At 41.0% G+C, this 20,943-nt stretch overlaps 1 protein-coding gene across 1 annotated transcript in view; it reads right to left on the bottom strand.

Moving 5' to 3' along the window:
* The window catches only part of GALNT2 (polypeptide N-acetylgalactosaminyltransferase 2), an 81,434-nt gene that overhangs the window by 15,932 nt on the left and 44,559 nt on the right, over positions 1 to 20,943 (bottom strand). The window contains exons 3-8 of the mRNA XM_044420669.1: positions 16,049 to 16,202; positions 5,923 to 6,021; positions 5,759 to 5,826; positions 5,146 to 5,211; positions 3,687 to 3,808; positions 1,193 to 1,280 (exon numbers count right to left, since the gene is read on the bottom strand). Of these exons, the coding sequence (XP_044276604.1) occupies positions 1,193 to 1,280; positions 3,687 to 3,808; positions 5,146 to 5,211; positions 5,759 to 5,826; positions 5,923 to 6,021; positions 16,049 to 16,202 (597 nt within the window). The remainder of the gene's footprint in view (positions 1 to 1,192; positions 1,281 to 3,686; positions 3,809 to 5,145; positions 5,212 to 5,758; positions 5,827 to 5,922; positions 6,022 to 16,048; positions 16,203 to 20,943) is intronic.

The following is a 20,943-nucleotide window of genomic DNA, read 5'->3' as shown; positions in this document are numbered from 1 at the left end:
TAGTTAGTTATTTAAATATTTGTAGCTATTATTTAAATGAGAGTGGAAAATGCCCCATTATGTAGCAGAGTCAGAATAATTAACTATATTTCAGCAGAAAAGGATTTTTAATTGTAAAATTACATTGCACAAACAGGGTTTTATTAGCATGATCTTTTCTTTAAGTATCTTTCACATGTGCAAACATAAACATTCTTATAACTGCCTTTGCTTAGTGGATATGCATGCTATCTGAAATTATATACCATAAGATACAACTCCAAATGGAAGATCTAACTACAATGATAGCATGTTGTATACTAAGTATTACACTTCAGGAAGGATGATATTCTATGATCATTAGAATACCCTTTGAAACAGCAAAATGTACATTTTATGTCATTAATCCAAATGTGGGAATAAAAGCAACTGTTTCTCAGTCAATACTGAGCCAGAACTGGTGCACACTAGAGCCAACAGTAGGGGGCTCTTCTGGAACACAAATCAAAAGTAGAGCATAACATATCCTTTAACTCAATTAGGTTAAGGAAAGTAATCCAACATGAATGCCTCAGCCCAATTTGATCAGACATGTTCCATTTACTCCTGACAGAAGGCTATGCGCAGGCGCAAAACCCATGTGTGTGAAGCACGGAGACATGAAGAAGAGCACAATCATCTAAAACTCAAGACATACACAGATTTCAATTCCTCCTCATACAGCTGACATTCTATGGCAAGTTGTATTTGTATCATATATTTAAAATACATGCTACTCCTAAATATTTGAGGTTAAATTCTGAATTTGGGGCAGCATCCAATACTTAATATCTCCTGAACATTTTTGTTTTCTCTTACTCATTAAGTATTATCTTGCATTTTTGCAACAGACATTTAAAAGTATGCACTGATTACACATTGCACTTATTTTCAGTCTTTCAAATTATGTACATCTGCCATTTCTATTTGAATTTTCAGTTCAGATCATTAATACATATCCACCAGTCTTACCAATTTAAACGCACTCGTCTGAAACACAAAAGGCCAAATTCAAATAGAATACACCTCTTAAAAATGCAACAATGTGAGATAAGCATGAATATACGATTACTATTGTGTGTGTAGCTGCCTTGATGCCTTCATATTATACAAAGAGCACTCAAATCTTGTATTTCAGGACACCAAGAATTTTTTATTTCAGCACACTACGTACCGCCTTTTAAATCAGCTGATGCCCCCACATACTGGAAGTTGTCCATATTAATTACATCAATTATAGGAGACACAACTCGAGTCCTGTCCTAAAATACATATTGAAATAAACAAAAACAAAATATAAAATATGCAGATAAGGAAGGCTGTTCAACTTTTTGAAATGAAGCGTGTCACAAAATCAATGGAAAGGTATTTTACTTATATCATTCTTCCATTCAAATTTACAGAGATTTGAACAAAAATAGTTAGGCCACAGGGTCTGGCACCTTCCCAACTGGTTGAATGTTAAGTGTACACAGAGCTGCCCTTGAAGACAATCAAGAAGCTTTCACTAGTGCAAAATGTGGCAGCCAGAGATGTACCTTTCATAGCCAGCAGAATCATATTACACTGATTCTGAAGGAGATGCACTGGCTGCCTACTTGCTTCCAAACTCAATTCAAGAAGCTGTTGCTTCCATTTAAAGCCCTAGATTACTTGGGACACAAATATTTGCAGGAACGCCCTTCCTTTTATCAGCCTTCCTATGACTTAAGATCTTCTCTAAGTACCTTGAGTACAGTATGACCCAGTTTACAAGATCTAAACAGCCCACAGTGACTTTTTTTAAGCCACAGCAAGTGCTGGGTAGGTTTTGAATATTCAAGCTCTGGTTACAGCTTGTTGTATCATAACCGGAGGAGTTATGCAACTATTAAATGACCCACAAGTAGAAATAATTCCCTCTGTTTCCTGTGTTCAGAAATGAGGGCTGGTGCTTATGTAGCTGAAAGTACTCCATTCACAGGAGGGAGGTATCAGTTGATCTAGAGAAGCCCCAAGTTTTTCAGAAGTATAGAAAATCCGGTGGAAAGACACAACAACAGATCAACAACTCTACAGTTTTCCAAATGCAGTTACACCACAGATCTAAATATTATAATTACTAAACAAGCAATTCTATTTTTAATCCCTTTCCTAATATATAATATGGAAATAGTAATTTTTGCTTGTACTGCACAGCAGGCATTTTTCACTGAAGTAATCATCACAAAGTTAAAACCTTTTCCCTAGTTACTTACAATCAACTTACAATCTTTCAGGGCATTGAAACTTCGGTTGCTTTTTAAATTTGCTCTAAAGTACATCCCTCTATACATACTGACATTAAACCTTATTTACCATTTTGCTGCTCATTCACTCAGTTTAGGAGTGCCTCCTTCAAGGACTTCACAGAGTTTGCATAATACTGAATGATGAAACTACAAATTTTGCTGCCTCATCACTCCTCATATCAGATCATCTAAATAAACTCACGATTTTTCCTTCCAGTGTATATCCTTGCAAGACAGTGCTGTTTATTCCTCACCCTATGCAGTTCTTTTTAACTTCTGCTTCCATTTCATTGACCAGTTACCCTCCATAAGAAGTCATACCCTCTTTCACTATCACTAACTTTTAGTAAGGGATCTTGTCAGCATCTCTTTGGAAATCCAAGTAAACTGTGTCTGGTAGATCATTCTAATCTTCATGTTTCATAACTTTAAGAACTCTCAACTATGCACTGTCCTGAACTAGTGACTTATCAGTTTGCCACTTAGCCTTAAAATTTCCAGTTTCACAAACAAACTGGCTTGGGTATTGGTATATCCCAATTAGTAAAGACTAATGCAAATTCTGCTTAAGTTCTCTGCAATCTTTCTATGCTTCTTCAGTAACACTCTTGTCTAACCATCCATCCGCATCCCAGGCTAATGCCTTGCTTCTGTGTATTTAAAAGCATATCTATTTCAGGATAGTGTTTTTCAAACAGGCTTTTCAAATTCTTCTGTAATTCTTTTTCTCATCTAGGAAGCTCTTCCCTTCTTGAGGCAAAGCTTTTAGCCCTTTGACTTCTCAACACTGCTCATTAAATCAGCTGCCATTCCCTTGGATCTGTCAGTATCTTTCCTAATCTGTGGCATACATTTTATCTGAGTTTCTATAATAATTATTTTCAAACCACTCTAAACATCATGAGAAAATGGCTCTCCTTTTATCAGATGTAAATATATTTGAAATATGCATATAATATTTAATGATACTACTAAGGCTCCAAGCACTAAAAAATTACCAAACAAGGGCATCACTTCCCTTGAAAAGGCTACATTTTAAAGAGAACAAATTGGTTGCTACAAAATTCACCAGATAAGCATAACAGAAGACATGTTGAAAGGCACAACAAGTATAGATAGAGCTAATCAGGTGTTCTGCTATGCCCATCACCAACCTGAAGAAACTCAAACATGTAAAATCAATGTGAATTTACAAATGATTATCTTCTAATCAATTTGGAGGTAATACTGATAATGCCTCTCTGCCTGAACGACTAATTCCTCAAATTAGTATTCTGGTCAGTAGTCTAGAAATTTTTATGGAAACACTGAATACATCCATTGCCATTCTTCAATGTACAACAGAATTCAAGTAGGATAATTTTAATGGATCAGTAATTGATGTCTCTCTTAACTAACCTCAGCCACTCTCTCCAGAAGAGGCTCTAGCCAGTGCTCATTGCATTCACAATGACTGTCCAAAAATGTCAATACTTTAGCCTGTGCTGCATCTGCCCCTCGAACACGGGAGCGCATCAAACCTGAAAATCAAAACCATACATTAGCTAATTGTTTCCATGTTTGCTATTTCATCAGTTAAGTGATTCAGTCAACCCCCTTCCCAAAAAAAAAAAAAAAAAACTAAAAAACAGCCCACTCACAATGGGAAAACAATTAGTTTAACTACTATTGATACTTATCTTCTCTGCAGCTCCTGGTATTCTGCTGTTGAGAGATGGGCTCCTGAACTAAGGGTTTAACACTAATCAACTTCACTTATGACAATGACCAATTCTATCGAACTCAACTTTCTTACAATATCACCTTACTTCAGTGACCAGATTTAAAATAGGAATCTGGTGTGCTTGTAAAGTGTCCAATATTCCAAACCGGTTCATCACTCTCCCACAACCCTCTCACTCCACCTGGCTGAGACAATGTGAGTGAGTAGCAACTTGCAAGATGGCACAAATGCTTTGGAAAGTAATCTCCTAGCATTTCTGTCGCATGAGCAGGTTCTGCAGCAGCATCCTAACCTCTGAGCAACATGTTGCTGTGAGTAGATCTCCCTTTGTGTCATTGTGTTACCAAAGCAGCCACCACAGCTGCCATGTAAATGGCTTGGGGGGTGGAGGCATAGATTCAGACACTCTGGCACTTCGCGAAGTCAGAAAGATCATAATGGGGCACAAGCTGAGTTCTGAACAAACTATTCCAAGGTGTATTTTTTCCATTTTTTAAAAAGTAGCTCAATTCGACAAGCCTAGTTCTAGGTTAAACTGGGACGAAGGACTTGTCCATTGGTACTTGCCTAGATGTTGCTGGTATTCCAAGTGAGAAACCTTATTTTTTTCTTACAGGACTACTTACAACGCATTCAAGGCAAGACTTAATCAACATCATCTCCCTGGCATAAGTCATTAAGTTGAAATTCATGGCTTCTTGCCTTGTACAACCTCTTGAGGATGTCTATGATGTCAGTGTTTGAAGCTGCTTCACAGGAAAGGCTGGTAACCAGTCAGTATTTTTTCACAAAAAGCACCTATAAGGTAGTTTACTTCAAGAGGAACAACCACTAGTTCTCTCTAATATGTAATAGTTCAATACAGTAATTAGACTATCAGCTTTCCATACTAAAGCCTTTGCACTCAGGAAACTCTTGATTTTAAAAAGAGCTCCAGTACTGTGAAAAGCGAGTCAGAAGACAGAATCATAAAGGCCTATCAGATTAAATAGCTGCCTTCTTTGTACAATTAATTAATTTCATTTCTTCTCTATATAATACTTGTAGCAAGAACAGATTGTTCTTATTGTTAATAACATTAACTCTGCCTGCAGTTTTAGTCCTCATATTTTCCAGTCCTAATAAAAAGCTCACCTTCCCGGCGATCATTTCGAAGTATTCTCACTTTCTCAATTTTACCCAAGAGAGCACCATCCTCAGCTGGAAAAAAGTAGTAGCAAATTGATTAATCATTTATTCATCTGGGAATAAGAAAAACATTGGAAAAGTTATTCTTCCTTGCCAAACCACAAACAACTTGCAAGTTTTGTAGCCATGACATGCCTGGCTTCCTCTTTTCTAGTCAAACCAAAGTTGCAGGACCTCTATCTTCTTACATAAGGAGAAGTTCAGCTAAATACAACTGAAAATGATGGAAGATACGTATCTCAAGAATATTCATTTGTCATCACAGGCTTTTTCATTCATGGCATCAGAAAGCAAAGACTCTCAAAGCCATAGCCCAGGGGAAGCGGGGGAGATTAATCAGCCCCAGTCAAAAAATTTTTTAGAGTAGGAGTGAGCAACTTGTAGCCTTCCAGATGCCTGGGCCTACAAGTCCCACCAGCTAACATAGCCAACAGCGATGGATCATAGAATTTAAAGAGCAAAATATCTGGGGGCTCACAAGTACTAGCTGATCAGCTCTAATCACATATTAATCTTTTAAGGCAGAATTTCAGGAGCAGAATCTTGTACAAGTACTCACGATCATTACTGAAGTCATCTACCAATATGATTTCCTTGATAAGATGAGACGGACTTTTTTTGAGGACGCTGTAAAAGAAAATAAATCAGATGATTACAATTATTTAATTCCTATATTACCATATTGCTTGTCATTGTAATGGAAAACATAAGTCTCAGGAATACCTGACAACTGTTCGAAGCAAAGCTGATCGTGCCTCATTGTGAAAGGTGATAACTACACTAGTAGATGGTAAATCTATTCGCCACTGCTTCCGCTGACACCTTGAAAAAAAGAACAGAAATGTTTCAAGTACTGAAATCTCTTTGTTCAGTAGTGGTTTTGATGCAAAAAGCCATATTAAAAAAGTCTAGGGTATACTTCCACATGGTATCTTCCAGAAAAGGAGCAGTAGCTGAATGTTAGGGAAAAAGTCATTGTGTTATAAAATAAACGGTATTCCTTAAAATAAACACAATGATAGCTACTAAAGCTTTGGTTTGAAAGACCGAAGGCCCAGGGTATATTTTGAGGATCTATTTTGTGGAAGTCTGAGAGGCCTTTGTGGGCATGAGAGATGGGTATGTGTTATATTTTGGATATTAATGACATTTGGGTACATGACAGGGAGTGTGCATCATTAGTCCCAGAGATTTCTGCCGCAGCAGCTTTGTGTTTTAAGAATGTTTTTGAAGTGTGCACATACGTATACAGTCTGGCACTGATGCTGGTACTTTGGATAGATGACAAACTTGTATTAACATTCAAATGTTCTGCACCATCTTTGTCCGCATGTGATCTATGCCAGTTTAATCACTCAGGGGGCAGAGATAGTTCTTCCAGGAAGGCAGACATTTCTTATGTTCAATACCTTACATAATGATAGATCATCCTTTGGGGCCCTGTCCTCAACAATGGATAAAATCATGCTGCAAGTCATCTGCACTACAGACAGCCTTTAAAAAGTCTAACAATCACAAACTACTTGAAGCACTAGAGAAATGCAGTGCACCATTCAGTTATGCTGACGTCTAATCCTACCAATAATAGTTTAATGTTCCATCTAAAGCTGATCAAAATGAATTGCCTTAGCCCAAGTTGAATTTAGGTCTTCTAAAGTGAATCAAATCCCAGAATATTTATAAATCTACTGGGTCCATATAAAATTAAGCTGCTTAAAAGTCTCTCTGGCAATAGGACTCAGAAGCACCGCTAATCCTTTATTTATTCCCCTCCAGAATTAATCAAAGTAGGTGAAACTTTCATGCATTTCTGGACTTCGAAGAACTTACAATTCTCTTTCCTCCCCTTCTAACCTGCCAATATATAAACTATATTTTCTATATTTTGACAGAGTCTTAGATATTTTAAAACTTCCTTCCACATCAAAGACAATCCTAACATCATGTACTAATAAGTTGGAAGTTAGGTTAGAGAAGAACACATTTCTGCTAGCCTTTGTAAATATCTGAATGGCACACATTTTAATGAAAGGCAATTAACTACCCAACAAGTGGGAAATACAGGTGACTGTTGTCCTAAATGTGAGGCAGTTATATTTAACATGCATTTATAAAATGTATTTATTTATTATAATTATAATGTTCTCCTTTTTTACTACATAAAGCAAAGGTGGCTTAAATAATCCTCCTATTTTAAACTCACAACAATCCTGTGAGGTAGGTCAGGCTGAGAGTGTCTGGTCCCAAGTCACCCAGAAATGTTCATGGCTGATCAGGGATTAGAACCCAAATTTCCCAAGTGCTACTCCAACACTAACCTTTATACCATATTGCCTTCTGTCTCTAATAAAGTCCCCCCAACAATATAAAGTAAAACATTAAACAGATTTAAGCAGTAAACAGGATTAAAACCAAATCTTTTTAAACCGAAGCTGAGCAGAATAGTACATTCAGTCTCACACATCTCCCAAAGACTGAATTTAAAGGACACATGGGCACCATCTTCTTTCTTTCCGGCAGGGCATCATTGATACTGCACACTGGATTTGGATAATCCAGTTATGCAGATGAAGCAGGCAGATTTGGGGAGACAGGTAGATTGCTTACCTTCAACTGTTGTTTGAGTAGTCATCTGTGCATTCGTGCATATGGGATCTGTGCACATGCACGGAGCCTGCCTGGGAAGATTCCAAAGCTAATTAGTTACTATTTAGTGGGAGCCCCACCCCTAAGCATACCTTGGTGCAAGGGAGGGGCTCCATCTGATCCTCAGTTCTGAAGCCATGAGACTGCCATTGTGGTCCCCTGTCCAAAGAAGTAGATCCTAGGGGCCCGTGTGGTTTTTAGAGAGGGCACTCGACAGCCAGCACGTGACACCAGAGGGAGAAGGTGGCCAAGTTTGTGTGAATGCACAGATGACCACTCAGAGAATGACAGTTATCAATTGGCTTTCTTCTTTGTGGTCTCTGTGCAACACACATGCGGCCAACTGAAATGTTTATCTCAGGGAAGTGGGCGATATTGTTACTGAAGGATCAAGGATAGGACTGCCCTGCCAAAGGCACAGTCTACACTGGCCCAGACATCAAGGCTGTACTGTCCATGGGTCCAACCATGTTGCAGCCTTGCAGAGATTATGCAGTGGCACCCCAGCATAGAGGGCCATGGAAGTGGCCATCACTCATGTGGAGTGGGCATGTATCGGTCCAGAGGGATGGAGTCCAGCCAGTTCATAGGTGAAGAAGATCATGTTCATGTCGCATTTTGTTATTCTCTGTGAGGAGATATGGAGTCCTTTGTTTGTGCCACCACAATTGATGAAGAGCAGCTGTGACTGCTGGAAAGGTCTGATTCTAGATTTGCAAAAAGGCTAGGGCCTCTTGGATGTCAAAGGAATGAAGCGCTGTCCCTATCAGTTCTGATGGTGCTGTGAAGACCAGCAGGACTATGTCCTCATTGAGGTGGAAAGCCAAGACCCATCTTGGGTAGAAAGGAAGTGTAGGGCCAGAGATCCACCTTGTCCCTGTGGAAGGTGAGCTACAGACGGCAACCAGGTCACTGAAGTGGCAAGCCAAAGTGATGGCCACTAGGAAGGCATTTTCCACAATAGGAAATATAAGTCAGCAGTGTGCACAGAGGGCTTCCTTGTGAGGGCTTGGAGGACTATAGACAGGCGTAAGGCCATTGTAGGCCTGGTGGGTCAAGGTTCTTGAGGCCCCTGAGGAATTGCCAAGTAAAAAGGTGAGAGAAGGTGGAGGAGCCCTTTACTGGGGAATGAAGGGCAGAAATGACAGCCATGTATATGCAAATGGGAGACTATCTTGACACCCTGTTGGAAGAGGGAGTTCAGGAATAGGAGTACCTGTTGTATAGGGAAATTTATAGGCTCAAAACTGTGCCATGTCATGAAGGAGAAGGCTTTCCACTTTGGTTTTGTACAATATGAGTGTCAAATGATCAGTTTCAAGGTCACCTCCAGCACCAGTCAGATCCTCAGGCTCTTTATGGTCCAGTAAAGTCCTAGATCTTCCTGGATCCTCCAAGGCCATGATGCAGAGTGTGCAGATCACTGGATGGAGGATGGTTCCTTAGTCCAGAGAGATGAGGTTGGGTTTGAGCAGGAGGTACAGGAAGCTATATTTGGAGAGCTGCAGAAGATGGGGGAACCAGGACTGACTGGGCCACCAAGGTGTTGAAGTCCAAATGAGCTCCAATGAAGAGGATCAACTGGGAAAGAGAGAGCAAGAGAGGATTTTTCCATGTTTACATAAAGTCTCAGGTGGGAAAGCAATTTACATGTGGTAGCAGTGGCCCAAGCAGTGGCTCACCTTGATGGGGCAATGATCCAAGTATGGCTAGACCTGGACATCTTGAAGGAAGAGATATGCACAGACCACTGACATGTATTTTGTGAAGACCTGCTATGTGGCAAGACTGAAACAGAAGGATGGTGAATTGGAAGGTGCTGTCCCCAACTTGGAAGTGGAGGAAGTGCCTTTAGGATTTTTCAGTGATAATATGGAAATAAGCATCCTTCAGGTCTACCAAGGTAAACCACAGCAGCAGCAGCAGAGAATTTTGGAGTATGGCCATGCAGAACTTCCTTGGCCTACATGCTGAATGGCTCCTTTTTAAAGCATGGAGCTGGTATCTTTCAGAATGGAAGTGGATTGTTCATCTGACAGAACTGAGAGGTGGGAAGACCTCATAATTCTGTAGCTGTGCTGGATGATGGAAAGAACTCACAAGTACAAGGAGATCTCAGCCCATGAGTGAAGAAAGGGCTGGAGGTGGTGGCCAAAGATGGGCTAAGTCACAGCTGTCTTCTAGTGTCAACAGGGTGCTGGCACCCTTGATACAAGTCTGGGGGGATCCCCTCCCCTGGGTTGAAGGACTGGCCTGTGTCTTAGGGCAGTAGGGGGTTGTAGTCTGGATTGACACAAGTAACTGGGGCAGTCCCCACTTACGAGAAGTGTAGTGTCTAGGTGGCAGTGGCTGTTTCAGTCCCGTCCTTCGTGTGGTCACCCTGGCCTTCTGGACGGAGTCCATTTGGTCATTGGTGGCCACATTGAACACGCCCTCTCCACTGCAGGGCATATCCTCAATCCAGACCCACACCTCAGTACTCAGCCTGAACAACCACAGCTACACATAGTGTCGCAAGTCTATCATTCCTCCCATGATCTTCATGCCATGGTCAGTCCAGTGCCTGGCCATGTGGATCACCTGGTGGGCAAGGCAAAAGGACTCAGCTCTGATGTTATTGGCCAGGTCTTTCAATTCCCTCGGGGAGGTGCTGCAGAAGGAGTCAATCCTGTCCCAGTGCGTGAGGTGGTATCTGGCCATAGTTGCTTAGGGGTTCACCATTTTGAGGGCCAGCACAGCAAGGAGTAGAAACACCACCCCACCGTGTCCAGGAGATAGCACTCCTTCCTGGAACTCCCTTGAGCTGACTCCATAATGATGGAGTTGGGGCAGGGGTGTTGGAATGCATCCTGTTCCTGCACCTGGAACATGCTTTCGAGTCATCAGGGTCACAGAGGCAGGAAATTTCCATTCCTGCTGTACCAAGTCCATCAGCATTACCAGGAATGGTATGGCTACTGGGCCTATGACCTCTTTGTAGACAGTCCCAAAGACTAGGTCCTTAAGCTTTCTCTGGATCCTGTTGTGGGTTAAGTCCCTGACTATGCGCCATCTGCAGGACCTGATCAGAGAATAGCCCCAGTTCTTCTGAAGGTGAGGCTGTGTCTTGAGGGGCCACCGCAGCATCCATGAAAGGCTCAGAGGGCTGGGCTGGTGAGGCAAACTCCAGGTTAAACGGGTAACCATTGAAGTCCAGTGCTTGAGAAAGAAGGTCTGGGGGCTGATGGATCCACAATTAGTGAGGAGGCTTGTAGCGGTTGGATCTGCAGTGGTGGAGAGCACTAAGTCTCAGTCTCTTTCGAAGGCCTGGAACTGATTGATCTCAGTTTGGGCCAGAGGGACTCAATGCATTCTGGGCCCTGTTTGAGTGTGCAGGACTCCAAGACAGAAATTCTGGGGACCTGGAGTAATAGGAGGTCCAGTGGCCCTGGTATGAGTCCCCACTGTAGTCCCTTCTATTTGCGGGCATCAGGCAGTCAAGTCTCCAGGCTTAATCTGAGAGAGGCAAGTGGGAGCGGAATCTGCACTGGTCAAGCTCAATAGAATGGACTTCTCCTTGAGATTGCTGAGGAAGGTGAGGCACATCTCAATCCTGAGGCAGCAGAAGGTGCCTGTTGTCTCGCTGGAGAAGGTTCCCTTATCTCACCTCCAAAAATGAGGTGCCCCTGGCTGCCTGGTGCATTGGTGCTCTGGTCTCCCCTTGGCACCAGCAAGGAGTGCTGTTCAATGTCAGGTTCTTGCTCCATGTCCAGGTTATGTGGGGGTGTCAGTATGTCAGTACCTATCATGGTGCTTGGCTTTGGTGCATTTGCTGTCCTCTTTGGCTTTAGCTGGCATTTTGGAGACTCTCACCTTTTTCACCAGTTTCTTGGCCTTGGTGATTTTTGAAGTTTGATCTGGGGTCGGGAGAACAGCTGAAGAGGGTGACTGGATCCCCCGTTGTTGATGACTGCTCTGGTAGTTAGAAGCAGCCAGTCCCATAGAGAGCTCTATTCCAGAGCTCTGCTTTCAGGCAGTCAGCTCAGTATTTTTTTGCTTGGTTGGTAAAGGCCTAGCAGTGGTAACAGGTCTCTACCACATGGTTCTCCCAGGCAGAAAAGATAAAGCAAGTGTCTGTCAGTCAGAGGTAGTTGCCACTGCAGCTTGAGCAATTTCTAAATGGAGCTTTGAGCTCCATTGTGTGGTCCAGAAGGCAAGTCAAACCAGGGACAGAAGAACATGAGATGTACAGCAGCAGAGGAAAGTGGTACGAAGATACAGATAGATATAAAGGTAAAGGTTTCCCCTTGACATTAAGTCCAGTCATGCCTGACTCTAGGGGGCGGTGCTCATCTCCGTTTCCTAGCCAAGGGAGCCAGCGCTTGTCCACAGACAGTCTCCATGGTCATGTGGCCGGCATGACTAAACACCGAAGTGCACAGAATGCTGTTACCTTTCCACTGAAGTGGTACCTGTTTATCTACTTGTGTTTGCATGCTTTCGAACTGCGAGGTTGGCAGGAGCTGGGACGGAGCAACGGGAACTCACCCCGTTGTGCAGATTAGAACCGGCGACCTTTCGATCTACCAGCCCAGCAGCACAGCTGTTTAAACCACTGCGCCACCTGCAGTCCCTCACAGACAGACAGACAGATTAATTTTACCCTTTTTTTTGAGCATGAGGTAAAAAGAGAAAGGAATTCAACAAGACGATGGAGATCTTAGAAGGAAAGGACTCATGGAAGGAAAGTAAGCAGAGGAGGAACTTCCCAATGCATCCATGATGGCAGTAAGGAAGAACTGAAGATCAGGCAGGAGCCCCTCCCTCACACTAGGGTATGACCAAGAGAGGAGTTCCCACCAAATAGTAATTAATTAGCTTTGAAATCTTCCTGAGAAGGCTTCACACATGCATGCAGAGCACATATGTCTGATTCACAGAGACCACGGAGGACTTAGATTTATTCAAACCCTCGGAAACAATTTGAGCAAGTCAAAGGGAAAGACAGGGGTATGTGCTGTGCCTTTAAAAATGGATCTATTTATCCCCAACCTTTCCATATAATGAAATTCTGAATGAGAACACTGAAAACATACATGAAGCATGAAATTGTTAATATTACAAGTAAGAGCTTCTCCCCCATAAGCCCCCCTAGCTGTATTTTAAATGTATTCTTCAGCTTTCATCCTATCAGCAAAATCTTATTTCTCAGGTGACTGGATATTGCCTAGAGATGTGAAGGCCTGGGAAAAGAACAGGAAAAGTTGGGGAAAACATGGAAAAAATGTTTTTTTCAAGAACCATTTTTCCTGATTCTTTTTAAATGAAGGTATTTGGATTATAGAATATTTTCATTTAGAATTTAGGGCTATGTATTTTCCCCATCCTTTACTCACTGCAAATTGACTTATACAAAGTATTTAATAAGAGCAGTATTCTAGAAAGACTACAGATGAAAAATTTCTGCTCAAAGTGAAGCCACAGGGAAAATCTTTTTGTAATGCTCTCTGTAAAATTTGAAGAACAGTTCTTTCTTCCATTCCTTATTAAAATTATTGCTCTAATGTATATCTTGTACTAATAGATACTTAAGGATCTCAAGCTGTGTCATATTCAGTTCTATTGAAATTTTGCTACTTTCAAATGGATACATATTTGGACATTTGGTGCACTTTTCTTGAAGTCTGTCTATAACTGTGAGAATGTTTTATCCACTGCACACAAGTTTTCATCTCATTACTGCAGTAATGCACTTCATTATTTCATCTCTATACCATCCACAGCTGAAGATTTCTGGGTAGTTTACGACAAAGTGTAAAAACAATGCAATAGATAAAACACTGATAAAACACTAAAATAATTTAAAATAACATATAAGGCATTAAAAGACAATAAAAAGACCCAGCCAAGAATAAAAGACACCTGGCTAATTGTGTCAGGCCCTTGAATGACCAGGGGGCCATATGAATAAGTTAGAAATGGAATTAATAATGAATTATTTTTTCTTTAAAAATGGGGGCCTGCAGGTTCCATGTTGGTGATCCATTTGCAGATGCCAAACTTCCTTTCAAAGAGAAACAGATGCTGTGCACCAGTTTTCATCTATCTCTGATTCTTCCTGCTTTTTATTTGTTCTAGTGTGATTCAGATGCTTCAGGAATTATCTGCTGAAGTTCACTCTGGTCAGAACATACAAAAGGAATCCTTATTATGTTATGTGTAATGCTGTTCACTCATAAAATGATCATGCTGGGTATTCTACTTTTTGCAGTATAGTTTAGTCAGACAATAACAACAAGTTTACTTTTTAAAGATTTTGAATGTATTAATAATTTTATGAACAAAGTTATACAAAGTATTTTATATTTCTAAAGAAGGCTTCCCCAACCTGATTTCCTGCAGTTGTTCTGCACTAAAATGCCCAGCATTTCTGACCACTGGACATGCTGTATGAGGCTGATGGGAACTGAAGTCCAAAATATCTGGAAGATATCAGATGGGGGAAGGCTGTCCTAAAGCAAGAAAGTGACTTCAGGTTTGTAAAAAGTGATTTTAAAACTATTGTTAATTTTTCAATTTCCCCCAAATCTCCATTTTGTACCCCGTCCCAAACACACACATGCACACACACAGAGGAAAGAATTTTCCAGGGATTCAAAATGCCTAGAAATTTTAAATCTCTACTCTCTACTAATCTCTTTATTATACTACATTACATTCCACCTGCACTGTTTGTGGTTTGTGTGAGGGAATCATCCAGTTCAGAAGCGTTGCTGGTACGGTTCAGATGGGTTCCCTACCTCTGCCCAGAACTAGAATACAGTGTCTTCATGATCGAGGCAGGAATGTTAATTTGTAACAGAAGCAGTGCCTGCCCCAACAGGTCTGACCCTATCACAGTCATGTGCATGTACTGAGTGGAAGCCACACCTTTCCAGCTATGAAGAGGAATCTTTTGCTCAGGAAAAGGCAGAAGCATGACCAAAGCCAGAATTTTGTTGGGTATTTACATAATTATTTGAGGAAAAGGGAGCTTCAGTGGATATTCTGCAGATACGTATTTGTGCACATGTGTGGGATGACACCCAAAGGAGGAAGCAGTGTTTCTGTAATGAGCACTGAGGACAAACAGGCAGAGCTACCAGTGTCATGTAATTCTGCCCCCCACCACCCAGCAACAATTGCAGGCTGAGAGTCTGGATCACAACAGAAGTGCAAGATCATGGTGTGGGGCTATTCTGAGATCTGAGTGGATCCCAGCTGTGCTAGCTATTGACATTGCAAGATACATCTCTTAGCAAGGAATACTTCCAGGGCATAAGACCACAAATAGCTTGTTCCTGCACTTGTGCAGACAGCAGCAGCATGTGCTGCTAAGCTCTGGCAGCTAGGGACAGAGGAAGAAGGCAGAGTCTCCTCCTCTTACTCTCAAGCTTCTTCATCAACTGAGTAAGGCCACCATGGAGGACATGGGTTGGGAAGTATGGGACTGTGAGCTGGTAGTTTCAAATCACTAGGGCAGACATTGGCAGGACACAGCCAGTCTTTTGTCTTGCCTGGGTCCACTAGGTTCTGGTGCATGGTAAAGCGTGTGGTCCCTTATTTCATGGTTCCATCCCATACCATCCTGAACAGGACAGTGATGTTTTCCCTGACCCAGCAGAAGGGAGAAAGTGTTGGCGTAACTGTTGAGGACAGAACTACATAAGTGGTGGCATATGTGTCTACTTGTTCCTCACAGGGTGCAGCACCTATGGGACTGAAATGACAAGGGTATAGGTAGGCTTCAGCCAGAGGTATTTCCAAACAGCCAAAGTGGGGTTCAAACCAAACCTTGTGGTTATTGCTAGTTAGTTCCATGTCAATTAATATCCGTTCTAACTAGTTCAAAATCGGTCTATGGTTCATCATCTCATATTTTCATGTAATACCATGAAAGATGCATTCCTACCATGTTTCACATTAAGTAGGTCTTATACAGGCTGAGCAATTCACTATTTGTTGCTTGTATTGTTACAGCGCCATCATTCAGTGCTATGAACTAATCCAAGTCAGCAGAGCATGGCAGGACAGAAGCACTGATAGAGCACAAACACGTATGTGAGTGAACTCTTGACGGCTGCAGCTGAGCTGCTTGCCATTGCTTATTTGCTAGTACAAGTTACACGTTTCAGTTTAGAGACTGTATGCTACAGGAATATGGATAAAGCAATTTGGTACTTACTGATCATGTCTAGTATCTTGTACATTTCTGTCCATTCGCAGTTTATCACTCTCCACTTGATTAAACTTATTACGGGCATATGGATCTTGACCAGCTTTGACCATGGTAACTCCAACATAAGCATCCTGGTCAAAGTCTTGCCACCGGACTTTTCCTACGAAAAAGATAGAAAAGAAAAAAAAAAAAACAGATATAACACAGCATTTTAGTTTTATAAGAACAATTTGCACTTTACAAAAATGTGCAACAAATTTTTCAAAGTCAAGAGAAGCAGATGACATATCCTTCCTTCAAATTCCCTCTCTTGAAGGAGATATTTTCTAGTGATACAATCTTCAATACTGGTGCATTTATTTATTTGATATCTGCTCAAACAATTATAAAAACTAAAAGAATAAAATGCAAAAGAAAACACAAACAGCATAGAAATCAATTAAAAGACACTCAATAAGAATGAAAATGTTAGCATTTGAATTCTAGACCATCCAAGAAAAAAGGAAGAATCAAGAAGTCAACAGTACAGGCACCAAGTAAGCCTCCTTGCGGTGCCTCATTTAAACAAGGATAGTGCTTAACTGAGAGAGCATAACTACAAGTGAGAAGCTTCGCTCTATTGTAGTCAGTTGTGTAACTTCCTTCAGTAGAAATACCAGCAGGAGGGACTTGGAAAATGATTTAAGAATCCATGTGGGAGAAGACATTTCTTTGGATCAGGTGTGGGTGATCCATGACCTGCAAGCACCCTGTCCCCAGCCCCTAGTATGAACCCTGCCATTCACAAATAATTTAGTGGTGGCCATATTTTTTTAAAAAATAAACAATAAAACAATAAAGACAGGTGGTGAAGGTGAAGGTAAAAAGATAAAGATGTTGCAAATAGCAAAACAGGTTTAAAAGAGACAAGCTTCGCTGAGGAAGAAAAAAGCTAAAGTTGCTCTTTTCAAGTCTCTATTGTAGTTTGGCACCAAAATACAGCAGCAAACTGCCAATTTTGTGAGGAGCTAGCAGTAGTCATGGCAGCAGTATAGTCTAGTTAGGGGTAAAAAGTGCTCCCCTGGGTCCCCTGAGTTTGCCCACCCCTGCTCTGGATACTGTGGTTGCAAAGCATTGGAGCACTGGATAGCATTTCCATCTAAAATTCACCCTATACTATGTGTTTTTGCTCTAAGAAAAGGAAATGAGTACCTGGTGAACAGATCTAAATCCTATTGTATTTGCTTGCTTTAAAAAAAACCCTGAGCAGAGCCAAACTACATGTTATATAAGATGTATTTAATATAGCATGACTCAATTTTTAAAGCTATTTTCTACAGTGCAACTCTAATCAGAATCAGGACCATGAAAGGAAGAGAAGGAGTTTAACCCTTCCCTCTTGCTCAAGCTGCTATTTACCCTGGTGCAAACAGCAACTTCCCACCAGGGTGACATAGCCTTAAAGGGAAATATTTGTTGGGGCTACTGTAGTGGGCAGAAAGATGCCCCAACCCTATGGCAATCCCAATCCTGAACCCCCTCCTCCACCATTTGGCTGCTGTTTTTGTTTTAAAAAACACCATGTTATTATAATGTGCATTTTAGTATCTTTATATGTATTTATTGGATTTTGACTTGTAAGCCGTCCAGAGACCCGCAACGTATTGGACAGGATAAAAAATATCCAAACAAACAACATTACACTACACTACACTTATACCCTGCCCTTCTTCCTCTCACAAGGAACTCAAGTTGGCTTACAAGGCTCTCCTCGTCTCCATTTTATCTTCACAACAACCTTGGGAGATAGGCTAGGCCAAGAGTCCATGACTGGCCCAAAGTCATCTAGAGAGCTTCACAGCTATGTAGGAAATAGAACCCAGATCTCCAGAATCCCAGTCCAACACTCTCATGACTACACCATAACTGGTTCTAATTTAAAGAGCATCTATCATTTCAAAGCAATTGCTTAACAGAATCTTAATAGAGTGAAAGTTGGCTACTCATTTATTTAACTCTTATATCTGTCTTTTGACCTTAAAAAAAAATCACTGCCCCCCCCATCTTAAAACAAAATGGCTGAAATTCATTGCATCTGCTCAGACACTCAACTGAACCCCATGCCAATGCAATGCCCCAAAAACACCCATCTACAGAAAATCTGCTTGTTCACTAATCAGCAGTCTGGGAAACTGATAGAATCTCCCTTAATATATACATATAACACCTTATTTACATACAGTTTCTATGTGCCTCATAAATATACAAAAGGTCATTTAGTTGATATAAACTGACTGTAATAAAGTTAATAGCATAGTCCTATGCATGTTTAAAACAGAGAGTTCTAGAACTCCCAGCCAAACATGGCTGGCTTAGAGAATGTTGGAAGTTGTAAGGCCTTTTTCTGTCTAGATTAATATGTTTTTCTGTCTAAACATGCATACAATTACACACTATGTACCATCAGACCAACATAAGACTACTGTTCCAGTTTGGTTCTAGAGTTCATTCCACAATTAGTTTAGATGTGAAGTCAGCAAGAATGAGAATATAGCTACAGGCACAATTCATCTAGTTAAATGTGCCTAGGGAGACTCAAAAGCCTCGAATCTCCCTTGAATTTAGATTGACAGATTTAAAACGAAGAATTTGGGTCAGTTTTGGTAGCTGTTGTTTGTTAAGTCAGCAAGATGACACTGTCAATACCTGAGAGAAAAGAAGGCTTACTTGTTTAAATTATTGGTGAAAAATCTGAAGAAAGTTTAGAAACACGTAGTCACTATTTCCACACCTTTTCTAATATTTTACTTTGTCCCCAGTTATCTAGTTCTTCCCTAGACTAGACTAGAAGAACCAGAACCTGGATCAAGGCAGTCTCCCTCCCCAGGTTAGACATCAATTCAAACAGGATTTGGAACAGACACACAGAAAAGGTAAAGACTAAATTTGTTATGAAGACACAAATGGACTGGCTGATCTTGGGAAAGTAGCCAAACAGGAAATAATACAGGCTGTTTGAATGTATTTTAACCTTTGTTAGTTCCAAAAAATGGTTTTATTAATATTTTTCACTTTTAAAATTAATAGAAAGATAAAGTATATTAATTACTTCTTTATTTAAAAGGTGAATTGCAAGGCTTTAAGTAAAATTGTATGGTCATAAACTGTTAACGCAATTTAAGAATGATATTAACCCATATGGGCTAGGAAGAATTAATTCACAAGGCTGGATATTAATCTTTTTAAGCTGAGCATCAGGAGGCAAGTTCGGATTTTTATCTCCTGCACGAGCCGACACTGCTTAATGCAGTGAGCTATAATCCTCAAATTTTATTAACACTGAGTAGTGAGATCATCAAATGTTGCAACATGCAGAAAATTCTGTATACAGTTAATGGCTTTACAAAACCCCACATTCTTCACTACTTATTTATGCTTTTAAACCTTAATGTCATAATCCACAGAACTCTCATTCAAGCCAGAAGCCTTGAAGGGGAGGATGGTAACAAAAGCAACATCAAAATGTGTTTCACTTGCATTCTGGAAAACTGATTTAAGAGTCAAATTGACCTAAGAATGTAGAATAAGGTATTCTTAGGAACACCTATCTTTTGCCATCAGGTTAATAATAATGGGTAAGTCTGTACCATTTGCTTTCCATCCAAGACTCTTCACAGCTAACATAAAGACTATGCCAAAATGCTATTTCTAATAATATTACAGTCTGCAAAAGTACCTGGGCCTGCAACCTTCAAGTAACCACGTCCATTTCCAAGGCTGCTAGCCAGACTCTTACAGAAACCTGTCCTTTATACAGACACTAAGTTAGAATCAATTGTGGTGACAAACTGAAAGTTAATTATGGAGTGCAGCTGGTATCCATCCCAGAATCCCAAAAGAGATCAAGTAAGAAATTGCTGACCTTCTTACCAAAATATGTAGTATGTTTCTAAGATTAGCCTCTGTACCAGAGGGCTGGAGAATGTAACACCAATTTTTTAAAAAGGATCCAGAGAGATCCGGGGCATTAGCTAGTTAGCTTAATGTCTTTACTTAGTAAATTGTGTGAAAGTGTTACCAAAAACAGAATCAGTAAGTACATGGAGGGAAAAGTTCTTCTGAAACAGAATTAACATGTCTTCCACAAAGTTCTGTCACACCAACCTATTAAGAGTTCTTTGAGAGTGCCACTAAGCACATGGACAGGTGGATACTACTGAAGGAGTTTCATTTGTTAAGGCCTCAGGATGTGGACAAGGTGCTTGGCCAAATCCTTTTCACCACCTGTATGCCTGACTCTTGTCCATCATGGTTTGTTACATCTAATAAAGGGATGTCCATCTGGGTCCAAGAGGCTGTGACCTCCTCTTTGAGAGAGGGAGTGGAGTCAATCACTTTAATTGCAGCAGTTACTAGGTGACTCCTGAAAATCCTAAAATGGCCTTGGAAGGCATTAACAACTGTAAGCCGGTGCTAATGTTCCCTTCCTAGGCAATGTGGTTAAGCAGATGGTTGTCTACCAACTTCACACACTGTTGAATGGAAGTGACTATCTAGCAATACCTTAATTTTCAGTCCTAGCTTTGGGATGGATACTGCCTTGGTCACCCTGTCAGATAACCCCTGCAAATAAAGGAACAGGATGAGTGTGTGACCCTGTTATTTTGATCTCTTAGTGGCTTTCGTTATCATGAACTACATCATCCTTCCATTGAAGTTACCTAGGTTGGGAACTGGAAGTGTTGCATTCCAGTGGTACTGCTCTTACTTGGATGAATAATTCCAGAAAGTGGTACGGGGAGAATGCTCTATGCCAGGGGTCTCAAACTCGTGGCCCGCGGGCCAATTGCCAGGACGGGCAGGGCACGGGCAAGGGGCCCTGCGGCCTTCAAAGAGCCGGGGGCACCCGGGCCGGCTGTGGG

The sequence above is a fragment of the Varanus komodoensis genome, unplaced genomic scaffold (assembly GCF_004798865.1).
Source record: "Varanus komodoensis strain SLA01 unplaced genomic scaffold, ASM479886v1 scaffold1, whole genome shotgun sequence".
NCBI classification, from domain to species: Eukaryota; Metazoa; Chordata; class Lepidosauria; order Squamata; family Varanidae; genus Varanus; species Varanus komodoensis.
This window is presented reverse-complemented; position numbering and strand designations above follow the sequence as displayed.